General features: G+C 46.6%; 1 protein-coding gene across 1 annotated transcript in view; it reads left to right on the top strand.

Moving 5' to 3' along the window:
- LOC134100599 (WD repeat-containing protein 7) overlaps positions 1–9987 on the top strand; it is a 144728-nt gene extending 134741 nt beyond the window's left edge. Inside the window, exons 27-28 of the mRNA XM_062553886.1 lie at positions 1146–1250; positions 6947–9987. Of these exons, the coding sequence (XP_062409870.1) occupies positions 1146–1250; positions 6947–7150 (309 nt within the window). The 3' untranslated portion in view covers positions 7151–9987. The remainder of the gene's footprint in view (positions 1–1145; positions 1251–6946) is intronic.
- Positions 9988–20000: the final 10013 nt, after the last annotated feature.

A 20000-nucleotide genomic window follows, 5' to 3' on the forward strand; every position in this document is an offset into this window, starting at 1 on the left:
CAGCCTCCACGTCTTGTGCATCTGCCACTCCACCACGCAGACTGGCATTGATTCTGATTTGCCATCCAAAATGGGCTTCCCGGCCCTGCAGGGCTCAAATGGTTGTGTAATGGGCACGCCAGGCAGACCTGGGGCTTGGCGCTCTCGCTCGCGCCGCACAAACAAGCTGGCAGGCCCCACCGCTAACAGCCTGCTGCCACGTCGGGGAACGCTCCGCGCCGCGCCGAGGCGGGCATTCGGAACAGCGGAGGCACACTGTTGATGGGGGTAGAGGGATGTGTGTGTGTGTGTGTGTGTGTGTGTGTGTGTGTGTGTGTGGAGGGGGTTGTGCTCCATGCTAGAGCTCCTCCATCTCTGTGGAATTACATTCCGCCTTCTGCCACGAAAAACCAGCAGCCCAAGCTCTCTCCCGTGTGTTATTGATTTCAGCCTCGCCGGCTGTCTGTCCGTCTCTCTCTCGGTCTGTCTTTTTCCTCCGTCCGTCCGTCCAGCCGTCCGTCTCAGACTGTCCGTCCGTCTGTCTGTCGGCTCCGCTTCTCGTGCACTCACTTTCAGGTGTCTCGCATGCAAAAATGTTCACGTTCCGTATTCTGTCGGTTTCCCCCCTTCCTCTAAATTGGTTTGGCCACTCTAATGAATCCTGTTCTCAGCAGGGGGGACACGCCATTATCAAGTTAAAGTTGCAGCACATCACCCATGCCCCCATGCTTTGTTTTCCCTCAATGCTGCTCCCGCATAATATGATAAGGACATGGCGGATCACAGGATGAAAAGAAAGTGAAGTGTTGTGAAAGCTTGTCTAAATGTCCTCTGTGTGTGTGTGTGTGTGTGTGTGTGTGTGTGTGTGTGTGTGTGTGTGTGTGTGTGTGTGTGTGTGTGTGTGTGTGTGTGTGTGTGTGTGTGTGTGTGTGTGTGTGTGTGTGTGTGTGTGTGTGTGTGCTCTCTGAATAGGGGTGGGGTGGGTTGTGCTGTGCAGCTGAGGGTCAGTGAGCCACTCATGGGGCCCGGCACAAACCCTGTGATTGAGAACAGTGTAAGCCTCCTTCACCCTGCCGCAGCACTCACTCACTCACTCTCCTTTTCTTCCTCTCTGTCCCTCTCTCTCTCTCTCCCTCTCTCTCTCTCTCTCTTTTTGTCATCCCCAGCACATTCACGGCCATAAAGGGCCCATCACAGCCGTGTCCTTCGCTCCAGATGGGCGCTACCTGGCCACCTATTCCAACGCCGACAGCCATATCTCCTTCTGGCAGGTAAGGAGCCTCTCTCGGCGTTTTCATCTTTTCACTCGGCGGCCTCCGCTACATCCCAGCCGTCAGGCTCAGGGCCGCGGGAACAGAGGGGCCGAGTGCAGGCCTGAGTGAAAGGCGCCCAGGGCCGCAGATGGATGGCAACAGCTTTAGGGACTGAATGCCGCTCTGCCTCTATACTATAGAAAAAGGCAGCAAAGCGGAAGCCATCCAGCCACTTCCATACACTTTAAGTGAACTCTCTTTTATTACATGTCACTCTTATATCAAGGGAACGTATTAGTGATATCAAAAAAAGATGTGCTGTGTGTAGGTTTTGTCATATCCAGCATATGATGATAATGTTCCAGAGGGGATCATGGCTGACACTCTTGAACAGGGACAGGTGGCTGATTAGCTGTGGATATTTAGCAAACTCAATTTAGTAGGTGGTATAGTATAGTCGGAAAATGGAAAGAAAATTATTTTCTTTCATTTCTCGTTGCTGTGCTTTTATTTGGTGAAATCTTACCAGCTATACAGTCTAGCTGGTTTGAATTGCATTAAGCTCAATGAGAATGAAACCAGCTAATAGGCTGACTGAAATAAAACCATGCCAATATCTTGGTATGGTGAAGGGTATGTGTTGATGTAGGGTTATTTTAATTCCAAAGGCCAAGGGGACTTTATCAAGGTGCATAGTCTCCTGGATACATGAAATAACTGGCATTTAAAAAATAAAACAAATAAAAATCTGCTAGCCTCTATGGGAATTGAAACACATAGGGTTAACATAGGCGTTCCAGTACTTATGACCCCTGTATTTTAAGGAAAACATTTATTTATTTACAATACATTATTCATCAACAAAGAAAATTGATGTCCTTAAAGGTCATCTTTCCTCATTTTTTCATTTAAGGCATTAAGATCAATTTCCAAAAGATGATTTGATATTGTCAACTTTAACATGTGTTCCAACACTATTGGAGGGGACTGTTTGTAACCGTTTTAGAAAAGCAGGCACGTTCTACCTACCAACGCCCCTTACCTGTTCTAAAATCAGTGTAACCTGTGGCCTCACGGGGCTTTTTGCTTAATTAGAGCAGGCTACTTTTCAACTGGACCTCACATGAGTAAACTTATTTTATTATGACCGCCGCTGCAGTGAATATACTGTAGCTTCAGCTTTTTTGTAGGGTGCCTAATGAATGACATCAGATCTTCAGTGAAATCTAGTCGAGCCAAGCCTTTGTGAACATCGTTTGGACTTCCAACCTTGTGCAATTTAATGTGCAAAATACAAAAGAGGAATGAGATGAATGGTACAATACAAGCACTGGTTAATAATTAAATAGTATTTAATATAATTATTTTAATGCATTATTTAAAATTTGTAAATGTTTAAATAGTGCTGGGCGGTATACCGGTTCACACCGAATACCGGTGTATATTTTCGTTATGATATGAATTTTTAATATACCGCCATACCGGTGTATTTGATTACACTATGGGTGGAATGCTGCGTCACGCGACATTGTTTCAGACGGGACCTAAACCATGGAAAAAGTAAACAGTGGAGGCTGTGGCACAAGACACCTCACATTTTTCCCTTTAACAATGATGCTTAAAGGGATATTCCGCCATTTTTGGAAATACGCTCATTTTCCACCTCCCCTCGAGCAAAACAATCGATATTTACCTTGTTCCCGTTCATCCAGCCATTCTGTGAGTCTGGCGATACAACTTTTAGCTTCAGCCTAGCATAGATCATTGAATCGGATTAGACCATTAGCTTCTCGCCTGCTAGCTTCATGTTTAAAAGTGACCAAGATTTCTGGTAATTTTCCCATTTAAAACGTGTCTCCTCTCAAGTTAGAAAGTGCAATAAGACCAACTGAAAATGAAACCTGCCGTCTTTCTAGGCTGATTTGACATGGAACTACACTCTCATCTGGCGTAATAATCAAGGCAACTTGCAAACGTACCATAGGCGCAGTGATATCGTACGCAGCATCTGAAAATAGTCCCCATAGACAACAAGCAGTAGTAGTGCCAGTCGTATGCAAGTTGCCTTGATTATTACGCCAGATGAGAGTGTAGTTCCATGTCAAATCAGCCTAGAAAAACGGCAGGTTTCATTTTCAGTTGGTCTTATTGCACTTTCTAACTTGAGAGGAGACACGTTTTAAATGGGAAAATTACCAGAAATCTTGGTCACTTTTAAACATGAAGCTAGCAGGCGAGAAGCTAATGGTCTAATCCGATTCAATGATCTATGCTAGGCTGAAGCTAAAAGTTGTATCGCCAGACTCACAGAATGGCTGGATGAACGGGAACAAGGTAAATATCGATTGTTTTGCTCGAGGGGAGGTGGAAAATGAGCGTATTTCCAAAAATGGCGGAATATCCCTTTAAGGCTTAATTTTTTCCTTTGATAAGGGATTTATTTACGGGTGTTACACAGAATACCTTAAATTGTTCCCCTAGTTAAAGAAAAGCGTTATAGGACTTAATAGCCTACATTGGAAGGGATTTTCCAATAAGCTAAAAAAGATTGTTCAACAGCTGTAACTAGCTGGCTAGGAGGTGAACCCACCGAACACGGGAAGCTTAATGATCTTATAATTCATCTTCCTTTAGTAATATTCGCTGAAATTATCGAAGTAGCAAAGCATGTTACAAACATGAACTGAACAATACTAGCTGACCAGTTAGTCATGATCTTGACAGTCATCAGTGCACTGAAACGAACGTTTTTGCTAACGTTTTTTGCCTAGCTTGGTAGCCTGGGCTAATTGCAAGTTGCACTACTTTTTGTGTAGGTTTAAAGTATGTTAGTGAAATTTGCATAAAACAAGTTCTGTATTTTGACTGCAATTGCCCATTAGAATCATGAGTGCCTCTTTGTAAACAGCATCATTGTCCATTGGGGCTATGCAAACCTGTATTACTACTAGTGTGGAATTATTCTACAACATTCACTCATGACAGTGAAATAGACCATCCTAAGTCAATCTACTGCAGTAATTCCTCTCTCAACCAGTAGGAAGTGTTGTGAACACCTGATTATGCATGGGGGGAAAAATACCGTCATATACCGTGAAACCGTCAGAATTTTGAGAAATACCGTGATATACATTTTTGCCCATACCGCCCAGCACTATGTTTAAAAATATATTCTTAGCATAATAAGTGCTAAGAGGGGGGCAAATCAAATGTATAGTTTCTTAGGTCTCATTTCATCGACCTACAGGTACACTACCCGATCTGGTAAAGTTACATAGTGCGGTAATAGCCAATAGAGGGCCGCGAAGTGAATGCAGAAGTGTTGTTCACCCTGTTACGAGTTGATGAACCGCTAAAATGATTTTGGAAACAATATGTTAAGGTACGAAAAACTCTTTAGTGTTGCTTTAAAAGCTTAATTAGAAGCTTATGAGAACAGATGGACATTTTTTTTAGCATACAATTATTATGTGTATGATGAAGGAAATTGAGTAGATATGGAATTATTATTATTATTATTATCATATCATATATCATCTTTACACTGACATATTCCGATTCAGAGAGCTGTGTTTGTCCCATGCTGTCCACAGCTGTAGCAGTGTATACAGGTAGTGAAATGTAAAGCTGGTGAGCTCCATGCTGTGCTCTCTGTGTTCTGCTGCTGTTGAGGTGCTAATGGTGAGCTGCTCTGAGGAGGGTGGCTTACAGGACCACAAGCTGTGGGGAGGAGAGCCCACACCAAACTAGTCATTACTGTGGGAGATTAGGAGTATAAGGGGCCATCCACACCACAATGATGACAGCTGAGTGTTTACAACAGCACAAAAGTTTAGTTGCGCTTTGGCCCTTCAGCCGCACAACAATGGCATTTTCGGGGGCCTACAAACAAGCTGCAGAAAACCGATTAAAAGTGAAATCTGTTAAAACATGACCCTAATGTCACTGTTTGGATCTGTGTAGATCACCTGTGTTGATGGCCCTTACTGATGCACTATAGACCAGGATGTCATAAAAGCTGACTGGGATATGTTGTGTCCCTCTCACTCTCCAACACTTCTAGTTAGCTAGTCTGTGAGTGTGACTAAAGCATATTTCCAGTAATTAATTAGTAGTGGGATGATAATGTTATTTTGGGAAATGAATTGAATCAGAGGAAATGCTTTCTGAATGGGTGTGTGCAACCAGGCCCCTGAGGAGCTGTACCAAATGATTGAGGAACTCTCTTCACTTCTTGGGATTACGAGCAAACCCACTAGCATTCTGGGATGCAGCGCCTGAGCTGTGTACTCACTCTATCTGTAGACGTACGCTGGTGCCAGTGTTTGGAGTCATGTTATTTCAGATATATGTTTTGACATTTGACGTTTTGTGCACATTTTTTTGCAAGGGTATTTGACCAGTGAGGCAAATAGAACCATTCTAAACAAGCCTGAGGTGTAGACAGAGCTGATGTGGATCTGAGAGATAGAGAGACACACAGCAAACTAGCCTCAGGTCAGAGAGACAGAACTGGCCTCAGATCAGATGTGGAATTTGTGATGTGGGAAAGACGGGCACGGTGGCAGGCGGCGGCTGGGGAGAGTGTGTGGCAGCTCTGGCGAGGCTCCGGCGTGTCCGGCAGTGGCTGTCTCTCTCTCGCTGTGTGTGTGTGTGTGTGTGTGTGTGTGTGTGTGTGTGTGTGTGTGTGTGTGTGTGTGTGTGTGTGTGTGTGTGTGTGTGTGTGTGTGTGTGTGTGTGTGTGTGTGTGTAGAGCAAGACCGCGGGGACTAATGGCTGCTGTAAGCGTAAACCACAGCTGCTAATGAGCTCTCAGACAGCCCCAGCTCCACACAGGCTCCAGCGGCTCCAGCGGCTCCCAGGCACCGGCAGCAGCAGTCTGCCCCGCCGGAGAGAGGGAGACGGGGGGTCTGACGCGGGAGCGCAGGCTCCCACTCTCCAGAGTCCGTCTGCGTCTGTCTCTGTGTCTGTGCTTCCACTCGCACTTCCTTCTCAACACACACATACACATATGGTGTGTCGTGCATGTGTGTGTGCGCAGTGGGGGCTCATGCAGGGATAAGGTTGCCCTTGTCTGGACCCATGTGTCCATCTCGACATCCCCAAACATCCTCCTCATGTTCAGATCAATGCTGCCCTCTCCCCCCCCCCTCCTCTCCTCTCCTCCCCTCTCCGCTGCCCTGGGCCTGGACACCCTCTGGACCCCGCTGATAACAGCGTGCCCTGCTGCCCGGAGCCTGTGTGCGTCCACTGCCCAAGGCCACCCTGGCCAAATGACCAATAATGGGAACGGCTATTCCACTAGCCAGGCTTTAGGACAAAGAGGTGTATGTGGAGAACTGGACCAGAGTGTGCACTTTGTGTTCTGGGTTGGGTAATCCATTTGGGGTTGGAATAGCATGTTTATGGTCTTTGCTGCAGAGAACCACAGCACAAATAATATGGGTAATGTACAGCAAAATCCAATGTTGTTCAGATGTTCAGTAGGTACTGTATAAAGGTCATGGTTTCACCCAGATGAATCGCTTGGGTGTATCTAGATTGGCTTTTCTTCTTTGCAGTATTAAAATGAAATCAAAGTCAAATGTGACCAATGGCTCAATCCTTGCCACCTTCTTTTCTATTTTTCCCCTCCCCTCTCTCCTTCTCTCTCTCTCTCTCTCTCTGGTCTCTCTCTCTCTCTCTCTCTCTTCCTCTCTCTCTCTCTCTCTCAGATGAACACCTCTCTGCTGGGCAGCATTGGCATGCTGAACTCTGCTCCGCAGCTGCGCTGCATCAAGACGTACCAGGTGCCGCCGGTGCAGCCCGCCTCGCCCGGCTCCCAGAACGCGCTGAAGCTGGCGCGCCTCATCTGGACCTCCAACCGCAACGTCATCCTGATGGCGCACGACGGCAAGGAGCACCGCTTCATGGTCTGAGGCGCCCGCCCCTCACCCGCCCGCCGTGCTGGGGGTCCCCCGAAGGGTCACGAGGAGGTCGTCTCGACCGCCCAGACCACGCCCGCTTACCCTGCCCCAACCACACACACACACACACACACACACATACACCACCCACCCCACTCGCCCCTTAACCCCCCCAGCGGCCATATCCCAGCAAGCAGTGGGGCGCGCCATGGCGCCGTTTACACACGACTTTTAAGTTGTTTACATTTGATGTCCATTCCCTTTGGTTTAGCTGTTTTTACTGTGTCATTTGGTGGGTTTATTTAAAAGTGAAGGACCTTTGGAGGAGAGGGGCCCCTGATGGCCACGCTGCTGTAGCGGGGGGGGGGGGGGCCTCGTGCGTGTGCGGTACAGTGAGCATGAGGTGCTGTGGTGTGGGCCGAGGCGTAGAGCTGGCCTGTGGGATTGGAGTGGAATCTATTTTATTTTGTTTTTGTTTGTTTCCTGATTAACTTGCATGAGTCGTCATCGGTAGACATGTGTTGTTGGGACACACATTTCACTGGAGAGCTCTGGCAACGGAGGCCCTGTCATCCTGATGGGTATTTACTGAACTGGAGGAGGAAGAAGGAAGCGACTCTCTCTCTCTCTCCCTCTCTCTTTCTCCCCAGAGAGAGAGAGGAGCAGGAGGGCCTGGACTGATCCACGCGTGCTCCTCATAGCAGGAGGAGGAGGAGGAGGAGGAGGAAGAGGAGTCGCCTCACGGTCACGTGGTTATCAACCAAAGGGTTCTAGTAAAACTAAATATCATTATCTGTGCTGTATCGTGTGAAATATCTCACCAGGAATGTTGTAGCTGTTGTTGTCGTTCTGTATCGTTTGTTTGTTTGTTTGACTGTTTGTTTGTTTGTTTACTTAACTTGTCTCTCCTCTTGGACCATTTTGGTTGATTCTCAGTAGGATCATGGTGTGCTTGGTGCTGTCATAGTTGCTGTGTGTTCAACCCTCCCCTGCGCTCCTGTACAGATGTGTGTGTGAGTGTGTGTGTGTGTGTGTGTGTGTGTGTGTGTGTAGCACTGCAGCTAATGCTAAAACCTGTTCCAGCACCGTGACTTTAGAGAGCTGTTTAATATGAAGATACATATGTATAGCTAGATATCTCTATCTCTCCTCAGAGTTATTTTTCATGGACTTAGCCTGTGTGTTCTGGCTCTGTGTGGAGTCTGATGAAAGAGGCAGTGGGACGGATGGAGGGAGCACAGGGGGGAGAGAGAGAGAGAGAGTGAGAGAGAGAGAGACGGACGGAGTGAAAGAGGTGGCCATGGCTGTCGGAGGTGGACTCTTTTTGCGCTTGACCACTTTGTGCGGCATGCCTGTGTGTGCTTCTCCTTTCATTAGTGCGGCAGAAGAGCCTCACACCAGCACACACCTGAAAAGCCAAGCGTGTCAAAGCTTTTCGCGAGTTCAGCCGCCCGCACCCCCGCAGAAAAGTACTTTTTCCCCGGCACTCCGCTCCGACAGCTTTTGAAGGCCTTGACTTCCCAGTCAGGCAACCTTTTTGCGATCTTAATCTGTCTTCCCCGCTGCATGGCAGTAATGGCCTCGGAAAATGTGTTTTTGGCAGCTCGGATCAGAAAAAAAAAAAAGAAGAAGAGGGGCGAAAAAAAAAGAGGAGAGGACGAGATTGAGTGAGAGATGAGAGAGAAAATGAGTAAAAGTGAGAAAAAAGCTTAGGATGTTGGTGTCTGGCACAAATTGCTTCCTCCTCCATAAGTTTAACAGAGGCTTGTGATCTGAGGTCACACTACATCGGATTTATGACCTGTCTTAAGTGAAGGCCCACGCCTGACATCTAAAGGTTATGGCCACGGATGAATCCTGTATATAGGCATGCCCCCCTGCTCCCTTAGCTGTTCTCCCACTTACCACACTCACCAAAACTTTCTTCTCGTCTGTGCAGGAAGACTATAGATGTTAGAGGGAGGAAAAGGGGTCGACTACTCCAACATGTACATTTTTTTCACCATATCAGCTATTATGGCAGTCGTATTTATTGCAGTGCAATGGGTCATCTTCTGTGTGCATGCTTGTGTGCGTGTGTGTGTGTGTGTGTGTGTGTGAGTGTGTGTGTGTGCGTGCTCAATTTGCTTTTGACTCACCCAGCTAGTTTTCTCTTTTCTTGACGTCATCAGCGCAGTTCGGAGTGAGCGGAGGCAGCACCACAGCTGCTTCTCTCCACCACTGAGTCACAGGCGCAGGAGAGGACCAAGAGGCGCGTTAGTCACCGCTTCACCCTCAACCGCTCCACACTCCCCGTCTCATTCCTGCCTCCGTCGCCTCAGCTGTACTGCACTAACATGCACCCTGAGGGGTCACCACACCACACCACACCACACTAACACAAGGCTTTAGAGAGAAAGAGAGAGAAGGGGACGAGAGCACACAGTGTGTGTGTGTATCAGTACGCTACTCTCTCTCAGTCAGCATCATAGTCGTTTCCAGTCGTTTGTCCTCTACCGCGTGAGCTTAGGGTCTGTCCCTCGCTCGCCACGTCTGGACCCTGGGAGTGGACGCACAGAAGCAGACTTTTCTTCCATCGTTTCTTGGTGAGGCTTAGTATAATCTGGTGTGTAGCCCACTAGACCCTCCCTCATAGCTGTCGACCGTGTTCTGTGCTGTGGCTTGGAAGCCCCCGTGTGTTTGCGTTGGAGTGTGTTTGTGTGTGTGGGTGACTGCGTTGCCTGTCTGTGCTACCATACACTGAATATATTGAAGATGTACTGTATTGTATAGATTGTGTTTAAAAGAGGAAAAATTCTAAAAATCTATCGTGGACTACTTAATGTTCAATAAAAAGTGAGATGTGGAAATGTGTGTCTGCGTGAATCACTGGGGAAGACGTGTCTTTAAGTCAAGTGCAGTTGTGCAGGTGCATCGACGTTTGCAGAAAGGTCTTTGATCCTGTGATGTTTGAAATGTAGTTGCTAGTATGAGATCGAAGATTTCACTTCTCCTGCATCATCTCCATCGGCTCTTATGTATGACAGATTGGGCACTAGTGAATGGTTCTAAACATCACAGGTCTTCCTCGAAGTAGTCATGTGGTAAGGCCATGTTGATCTTCTGCCAACTTCACCACACATTTGCACACACCAAAATACCTGCACATGCACATCCAAATCCAAATACATGCACATCCAAATACCTGATTTCTCTTTGTTCTATTTGGGAGCGTTTAATTAGGCTTAATTGGGAAGTTCTGTTAGGAATGTATTTTGCAGTAGCTTGCCAGAAGATGAAAGACCAGATTCAGACAGGCCTCTGAGATTGGGCTGACTGACTGGCTCTCATTCTTGACTCTATAGTGTCTTTACATCAAAATCTCCCGCATAGTAATTAGACTAGGGAGACCAGGCATCAAAGCTTTGGTCAGCCGTCATAGCTAATGATGCCAACCTATGATGTTCCTACTTAAACAGCAATCACATCGCTAATTACAGTTCACAGGAGAAATCTAGTCAATATCATGGATATGATTCGGTGGACTTGTTAGCCAATTAACGTTATTGCTCATTAGCCACAGACTGATATGCATTTTGTTAAATATTTTATTCATGTACCACTCAATTATTAATGCATCAAAGGAATTGTCCTCTTTGTAGTGCGAGCCATGCGTGTTGATCGACATCATGTACCTTTAATGACTCATCTTAAATAATGAGAGAAAATGGATCCAATTCAAATGTTGAAATTTAAAAGACAATATTATATGGTTTGCATTTCCAGAATATTTTGAGCTCAATACATCATTAGCAGTATTGTTCATATAATTCTCTTTACAAATGATCATTTATCGTAGGTGGCATATCTGTTTTAATCTGAGTGTTCTGTAACATGTTCCTATAAGCTCCTGTAAGATTTGCAGCTGTTTCCAAAATGGCCGCCTCCCAGCAGAGAGCAGAGAGAAGAGAAGAGAAGAGAAGAGAGGGGGAGAGGAGAAGGTGCCGGGGCCCAGTCTGGCTAAACCTGCGAGCCCACTGGCCATGTCATTTAATACCTGACCCAGGGAGAAGAGGGATGACTGCCCCCTCCTCTCCTCTCCCTCCCTCCCTCTGTAACGCCCCCTCTCAGATGAGCTGTGCCGGGGGGAGGGGGTGGGGGGGGCTACAGTGCTGGGGGGGAGAGACATGACACTAATGTGGGCTGGAGCTGGACAGGGCAAGGATGAACTCTGACCTCTCACCCCCTAACCTTCTCTTTCTCCATCCCTCTCTTCCTCTTCCCCCTCTCTCATCACCTCTCCTCCTCCTCCTCCTCCTCCTCCTCTCTCTCTCTCTCTTCTTTCCTCTCCCTCCTTCTCTCCATGCCGCCATGGCTGCAGGGGAAAATCAATACGGCCCAGTCAGGAGGGACATATTTCCTGTGCCCTAACTAGAGGATGCGCTCCGACAAGGCCGAGCCCAGACACACAACAAAGAGGGGCGCGCGGCGCGGGAGAGAGGGAGAGAGAGGGAGAGGGAGAGGCAGAGGGAGAGTCATTCGTAAAGACTGGCACTTCAAGGTGTCTGGCTGTATAATAGGCCAGGAGGAGAAGGGAAGGGACGCTCAATAAGCGCAAATACCAAAAGGTCACTGCAGGGGGGGAAGAAGAAGAAGAGGAGGAGGAGAGGGACGAGAGGAAGAGTGTGCTCCTCGCACCGTCCTGCACGGCCGTGTGGACATCACGCACTGTGGACATTGGTCACGCACGCACTGTTTGCTCATGCGTCCAACAGGAATCCCCCCGCACTGATAGGAGTAGAGCCATAACCATAGACTTACTCTAAACAAACACCACAGCTTTGGGATAGCATGGCAGTGGACCAGACCAGTGCATTTATCTGGTGCTGGAAACTGGAGTGGCTATGTCACTGGTATATATGGAGGACCTGGGATGCTCTCTATCAGTGTCTATTCAACTGGCTCAGCCAAAACAAAAATATTTTTTCTGGAAGGATGGCTGTATGTTTGGGAAGTGATGAAGATGTACTAAGGAGAAGGTACACTGTGTGTGTGTGCGTGTGTGTGTGTGTGTGTGTGTGTGTGTGTGTGTGTGTGTGTGTGTGTGTCTGTGTGTGTGTGTGTGTGTGTGTGAGAGAGAGAGAGAGAGAGGGGGGAGCAGGGGGGGAGCAGGGGGGAAGAGGCTCTGATTAGGGCTGTTGTGATGGATCCTGACCCAGTGAGCAGCCCTCACCTCACTGCTCTGGTGGATGACCAGGCAGGCCGTCCAGCATCTGTGGCCCTCCACACAGAGAGACACCAGCTGGAGGCTAGCAGACAAGGGGTGGGTGGATTTGATGTGTGTGTGTGTTTGTAAGAGATCATACCTGTGGGCTTGCCTGATTCCTCTCTGCTCAGCTATGTGTCTGGAGTAGCAGTGTGTGTGTGTGTGTGTGTGTGTGTGTTTGTGCCTGACTGGGTCTCCAGGGAGAAGGGAGCCAACACCTGGGGAATCTCCAGTGATCCTCCATCTAATCACGGGGCTTTGGATTAAAGCCTGCCTTCTTCACACATATATACACCCCAATGCACACACACACACACACACACACCTACAGTATACACTTTGCCATACTTCTGTTGTGCACTCACTCCACCACCTCTTCCTCACTTTCCGGTTTGAGAACACAGTAGCATGGGGAGTGTTTGGGTGAGGTGATAGAGAGTAAGATCTCAGTTTGGTGTTCAGTAGCCACCAACATTGAATAAATGCTGCAGTTAACTACTAAAGCTTGCTGCTATGGAGGGCCAACTCAACAGAGTTTCAGAATTTAATGAGAATGTAATGTTCCAATGAATTTGGGTTTAATCTGTTTTCTTGTTTTCACTGAAATGACATTCAATGTCAATGAAATGCTTGACATAAAAATTGCAAAACCAGGAGTGTTTAATCTTTCTCCAGACAGCGTTTTTTTTTTTCCGCCTCGCAAAGAAACATCCATCAGTGACATAATGGATAGAAAATGAAAAATATTCGGCCTCTGTTTCAGATTATGTCAACATTTTTATTGAGTCTGTGCATGTTGATGGATAACCTGCCTCGGCGGTGAGTGACAGCAGGGTCTTAATGTCCTCCGCTCGTCTTCGCTCGTCTTCACTCCCAGCCGGAGCGCTGAGGGAATGCAGCAGTGTCCACTCCCGTCAATTAGCGCAAAGTGAATCCGCTCATTTCACTTTTGCCTTTACCTATGGCTAACTATTGATCTAGCCCAAATTAATTAGAACATCCTTGTTAATCTATAGGGTGCTAGGTCCTCTCCCTCTCTCCCTCTCTCTCTCTCTCTCTGTCTCTGTCTCTGTCTGTCTCGGTGTCTCTCGCTCTCTGTGCTTGCAGGAGAGGAGGATTAGGGACCTGGGCGTGCGCCTGGTGAATGGTATCCTGAGACCTCTCTTCTGTGTGATTGGGTCCCTCCCACAATCAATGACTGTACAGAAGCAGAGGAGAGTGGAGATGGATGGGTGTCCAGTCTCTGAGCCTCGTCCCCTCCCCCCACCCGGAGGACCAGTGCAGCAGCCAGTGGTCAGTTGGAGTGCCGTGTCCAGAAGGTCATCGTACGCCGTGTCAACCCCCCTTTCTGCCCCCCCACCCCCCACCCCATCCCATCCCCCCATCACGGAGCGGGAAGCGGGCGAGCCGTAGATCATATCACAAGGTGAGTGTGACCTCTGACCCCGGCACAGTCCAGCAGCCGCCCGCCCCATTCATCATACACTCTCTCCTGCACACTCCCTGGCAGCCCAAAATCCGTAAACATTACCTATTGATTTTATTGAGCAGATTCCACAATCTGTACCTTAGAAATACCCACGGCACAGTTATGAATGTGTGTGTGTGTGTGTGTGTGTGTGTGTGTGTGTGTGTGTGTGTGTGTGTGTGCGTGCGTGCGTGCATAGGCGCATGTTTGTCTGACAGTTCCTCTCTTCCATTCTCCTCCTCCCTCGCTCCTCCACCCTTTCTCACCCTCCTCCTCCACCTTCTTGGTGAGGGTTGTCTTGCTCGTCCACTCCTGGTCATTACTGCAGGCTTCCAGAACAGATGAGTGACAGTGTGTGTCAGTTTGACAAGGTGGACGTTGCCGCTGTTACTGGAGAAGTCATTTCAATGGTGAGACACACACACACTGTGTGTGAGTATGTGCACGTGTATGTGTATGTGTATGTGTGTGAGTATGTGTGTGTGTATGTGACTGAGACACAATAAAAGCAAGAGGTCAGCCATTTTGGGGCGAGAGCATCGTTGTTGTGGTTTGTGGTGGAGAGGAGTGGTGATGATGCTGGAAGATGCTCCTGCCTGTCTGTCCATCAGTGGCCAGCACAATGGTGCAGGGGTCAGCAGATGGCAGACCCTCAGCCCAGATTGGGGAGCCCAGCCTCCCTCCCTCCCCTCAGGAGAGGGACACACACACCACTGCTATCCCCATTGTGTTTCCACAAACAACAACAGCAAAGATGCCCCTTAGGACCGGGGGTGTCTTAGGATAGTCCTGAAAAGAAAAGTGCATATGTGCATTTTTGGAATGTAGTAATTGTGTATAGAGATCTACGTCATACCACAATGGCTCAAGTGACCAAATGTCCTGGCTCCGACACATGTTGTGTTTGTTTATAAGGACAGACGCGGAGACAGCAAGTGCTGTGTGGGAGGTTTTGCATGTGGCTTAAACAAAAATGAATTACTGCCACCTAACAGACGTAGACCAGAATGCACCTTCTCATCGCACTAGGCACTCTGGTCACTGAGTCCAGCAGCACATGCACCCTCTCCTGCATCATTCAGTCTACTGATTCACTCTCAAATAATCAATTAAATCTGTAGAGAACCATGTTTAATATTTTAAATCATTTAAAATTAATTTCGAATTTTGACTATGACATTCCATCGAATGGATGTTGTGATTTTGTTTTTTAATTTAGTAAATTTCACTTTTGTAAATCCTTAATAATTCTAAATAAATCACACAACAGAAGACCTGGATAAACTAGAAAAGTGCACTTTTTAATCAATATGTAAACTGATGCTATAGAGTAGGCTACACTTTGAATGCATTTTAATTTTTAAACTATTTGTTATCCATACATTATATCAACCTACAGACATTTGTAACGTGTTATGTAGTTCTGAACTAGATGGATTCCCCCCTAGTTTGATCATTTAGTTTGCAGACTTTTATATACAGTTTTTGTTAGTTCGTTTTGTGTGTGTGTGTGTGTGTCTGTGTCTGTGTGTAGGCCTATGTCCTCACGTCAAAAGGATGCTTTCTTTGCAGGGACTTCAGTGAGAGGGGGCTGGAGCAGGTTGGTGTGTTTAAGCCCGGCAGATGTTGACCCTGCGTTTTAAGACATCCTCTAATCCTGTTTGGGCTCTGAAAGGATCTTTAACGAGGTGAAGCCTTTAGAAAAGAGTAAAAGTGCCGAGGCTGACAGCTTGCCGTTTTAATGTGCACGAGGACACAATGAAAACTACCAAACCGAAATGCTCTTTTATTAGGGTCTGTCACCAAGCACCCTCAGTGCACCTCTCTCTAAGACGCGCAGGTAGCATGATATGCTAGTTATGTTGTGGAAGTTTTTAAAATATGCTTGTAACTCTTCTGTAGCTTTGATCCTCGTGTAAATGCATATTTTTATGAACAGTATTTAAAGTCAACTATATGGGTATAAATGATACAAACAAATAGTGGCTACATGTAAAATTCAAGTCTTTACATAGAACAGTAGCCTACTGTAGGGTTTAGTAATAATAGACCGTTCTCAAAAATGAAAAGGACCCATGCTGCAATTTAATGCAACGTATTCACGTCATGCACGAAAAATAACTCACAATAATCTATTTATGCATGACAGAGGTTAACATTTAAGACAATTATATTTGAGAGCGATTTTATAGATTTGTTATTATTGCCTATTTTAACGTTTAGTATAAAGGTCACATGTTTGTGAACGTAAATAAAATACAACGTAAATAGTTTTTGTTCGATCACTTGATAATCTGGTCACAAGTCACTGTCTAGGCATTGATGTAATTAACCAAATGAATCATTCTAAAACTCCACTGTACTCGATAAAAGAAGCATTTTGATCTCGCTCTGTATTTAGTTATCCATTTTATAAAGGCGTTCTTCTTGTATTTATACCTATTTTAAGCAATTTCTTTAACGAAAAAATATTGCATTCTATAAATGAGATAATCATGTTATTTGTTTCTTTCATTTTATTCAATAAACAAAAAAATAGGGCATAAATAATTATTCATAATTGTTTCAGAAAAATATAAAGGCAAAACATATTTTCTGTTGAATAAAAAAAATATATAAATATATATCTGTCCATTCTATTGAGAAAAAGTGCAAATAAGTGTGTGTGACCCCGGGGCCAGTCCTTTCCTATCACTGTGATATGTAGATGAGCTGTCAGTGGGCCGCTCCCCCAGCCCTCTCTCCCCTGCCTGCCCGTGACACAGCATCTTTGAGGAAACAGATTCATTAGGACGGCCCACTGTGGCTAAAATGGAGGCTGGGCGGGATCAATACCGCTGAATGTTATGGACTAGTCATTAACCAGGAATGGCACCCTCCCAAGATTTATGACAGAATCCAGTGGTGGGCAGCAGGGGTCAGAGGTGCTGCCCCCGGGGCGCGGGGCTGCCGTGGCCGGAGGTGCTGTGGCCGCCGTTTTAGTGTCCCTCCTCCGTAAACACGGGGCTTTCAGGATGATTAAACTGCAGGCCTGCCCTTCACTATATGCACCGGGCATCAGCACCCCCCCATATGATCCCAAACCACAATGGCCATGCTGCTGTCCATGTTTCTGACCGCTCATACATGCACACACACCCACACACATGAGCCACCTTGCCCTCAAAAAATGACCACTTCCCTCAGGGCACAGAAACTGAACTGACCCCCCAGTCCAGCCCTGCGCAGCACTGCCCAGGGTACCTCTGCTGCTCTCCTCACCCTGCCTCCCCAACTCTACTCTACACGTTCTCAGCATAGAGAATATATTCTATAGAATAAATATGATATAAAACAGATGACTTCCCACAGTACTAGTAAGGTTTCAGCATAGTGCACAGCAATACACATTCAGCAATAAGTGTGTCTAGACACTTCAATTAAACTCACAATAAGCATACTGTGAGGGTGGAAAAAATGGATGGCACTGTGTTTAAAATTGAATCAAATTCAATACATCTTGGACATAATAATAATACTTACATGAAAATAAATAAATAAAATGACAATAAAATGCTAACAAATAATCCATGCTGCAGTATATGTTTTAGAATACAGTGATCCAGAGGTTTTTTATTTATACAACAAAACAACAAAAACATTTTTTTGAACCATATGACTTTAAATGCAGTGATCAATCCACACTTAGAGATTGACATGTGCCATATAGTGATGCATGATGGGAAAAGGGCTGGACCATGCCCTCTGCTCACCCTGGCCGTGTGTTCGTATTCTTCTGTAGGAAGTGACCCACACGTGGAGGGTCACTCACAATTAGCATACCAGCCACTCCCCCTCTGACATCCAGAAGCAGGGGTCACTTCTGACCCTCTCTCTGGCCCCCTGCTCTGAAAGAGGCTGTCACTGGACACGCGTACCAGAGGCCACTGTCTATTTAGACGTAGAAAAAGCAAACATTATCACAGCCGTTTTCATTCAGGCCTCAGTTTCACTGATGACATTAAGGTCAGAAGCCTCTTAGAATTTCAATCAAACATTATAAAATATGATATTGTTCAACCCATTTTAAATGTCATTCCAAACTTTATTTTATAAAATAGCTTTTACACAATCTGTATTATTTTGGAAATATATTTAAGCTTTTTTTTTAACCCTGTCCAGATGCTTGTTTTTTCAGTTGCTATATCTGAAGGACACAATGGACCCAGCTCTAGCTGCCATTTACCCAGCTCATCCTACCGTTTAATGCTTCTTTGTGAGGAATACTCACTTTCTGGACATGAAAAGCTTCCCATGACAGTCTCTTTCTGAGACCTCATATGAAGAGCCACTCAGAGGTCGGAGGTGAGAGTTGAAGGGTCATTGTTGTTGGCAAGGAAATCAGGATGGAAGCTTTCATTGCTCAGGTGACCATTAGTCACTCAATTTCTCTCTCTCTCTCTCTCTCTCTCTCTCTCTCCCACACTCTGTCTCCCTCTCCCATAACCCTTAATGAATTTATCCCACAACCCTATAATTCCTAATGGGACAGGTCAGGGGGTCAGTGAGAACAATCGACGACAGTGTGAATTTCCAGCGAGAGCTGCTTTTATTAGTGGGAGTTTTTCTGTGGGAGCGCTTCCGGGTCTAAAATGGCGTCGCTTATTGAAACAGCGCACTGCAAACACAGCCTATTGACTGGCCGGCAGCTCTGGGCTATTTTTGGACGTTATCGGAATCCACTAAATTATCTTGACATAAAACACATAAGTCATCAATCAAATTTATGCACAAAATATTATTCATCATCTGCTGATTGCTGAGCATGCAAATAGGTGTTACTACGGGGTAATTATTTACAGGATGTATAATAATTATCCAGAGACAACGCTGCATATTGTGCATTTATTATTCATGCTGAGCAAAAAATTGAATTGCAAAACAGTCCAAAAAGAGCCCACTCAAGAGATCGGCGTCGTTTGGAAAGGTCACTGCTCGGCGCGGGCTTAAATGTTTAATGCTGTTTGATGGCAGGCCGATGGGCTGAGGCGCTCTGGACGGGGTGGTCAGCAGGCACCACAGGATCCGGCCCGCTGCAGCCTGGTGCCGTCTGGTCTGGACCCGGCCTCCTCTGGGCTGGAAGGCGCTGCCTCTTCCAGCAAAGGCCAGCCCTGCCGGAGCATGCGCGGGCCACAAGGAGGGGAGACGAGCAGCCTGGAGAGGGGACGGCCAAGGAGCAGAGCGGGGCTCTCAACTGGACCTGAGAGAGAGGTTATCGCTAAAGCCTGTAACTGAGGAAAACCTGTGTGTGTGCGTTTGCATACATATGTGTGTGTTTGGTGTGTGTGCGTTTGCATACATGTGTGTGTGTGTGTGTGTGTGTCTGCATGTGAGCTTGAGCATGAGCATGTGTGTGTGTCTGGGGGTGTGTGTGCATGTGTGTGTATGTGTGTGTGGTGTGGTAATGCTGCTGGTGTTTCTTAACAGAAAGCTTCTTTTTAAAGCTACTTTTGGCCTTTGTAATTTTTGAACCCTTTCCACATCCATAACCCATGTGGCCCTGGCCATCTTTCATGTCTCTCCACCCTAATGATTTATAGCTGATGTATTAAGGGCACATTTACAATCAAAGAGACTTTAGACCTTTTAAGGATTGATTAGGCAACTTCAAAGTGCCAATTGAGGAGGATCTGTGAGTCTTTGGACCAGGCCGAGAGGATTCATCTGGTTTTAAGATCACGTACATCAGATTAGGTCTGTGTTTCCTCATTGTTAGTTAGCGGCTAACTCCGCTCCAGGGACAGGCGATCGTATACGGTGTGTGTTGTGGAACTCCGAGCAGAGCCTAAAACAAATCCTGCCGACCCCGTAGCTGCCGTCTTACTCATCCAGTCTCCTGAGGCCCGTAATGCGCGCTCTCTCTCTCTCTCTCTCTCTCTCTCTCTCTCTCTCTCTCTCTCTCCTCTCTCCAAACAGTTCTTTTAGAGTCCTCCTGAGTAGAGACATCTCTCTCTATCTCTCCAAGCAGGTCTTATAGAGCCTGAGTAGAGACATATCTCTCCTCTCTCTCTCTCTCTCTCTCTCTCTCTCTCTCTCTCTCTCTCTCTCTCTCTCTCTCTCTCATAGCCCCGGGTCTCAGGGCCCGGCCGCCTCCTCTGTTTGTCAGCAGT

The sequence above is a fragment of the Sardina pilchardus genome, chromosome 14 (genome assembly GCF_963854185.1).
Source record: "Sardina pilchardus chromosome 14, fSarPil1.1, whole genome shotgun sequence".
Classification (NCBI taxonomy): domain Eukaryota; kingdom Metazoa; phylum Chordata; class Actinopteri; order Clupeiformes; family Clupeidae; genus Sardina; species Sardina pilchardus.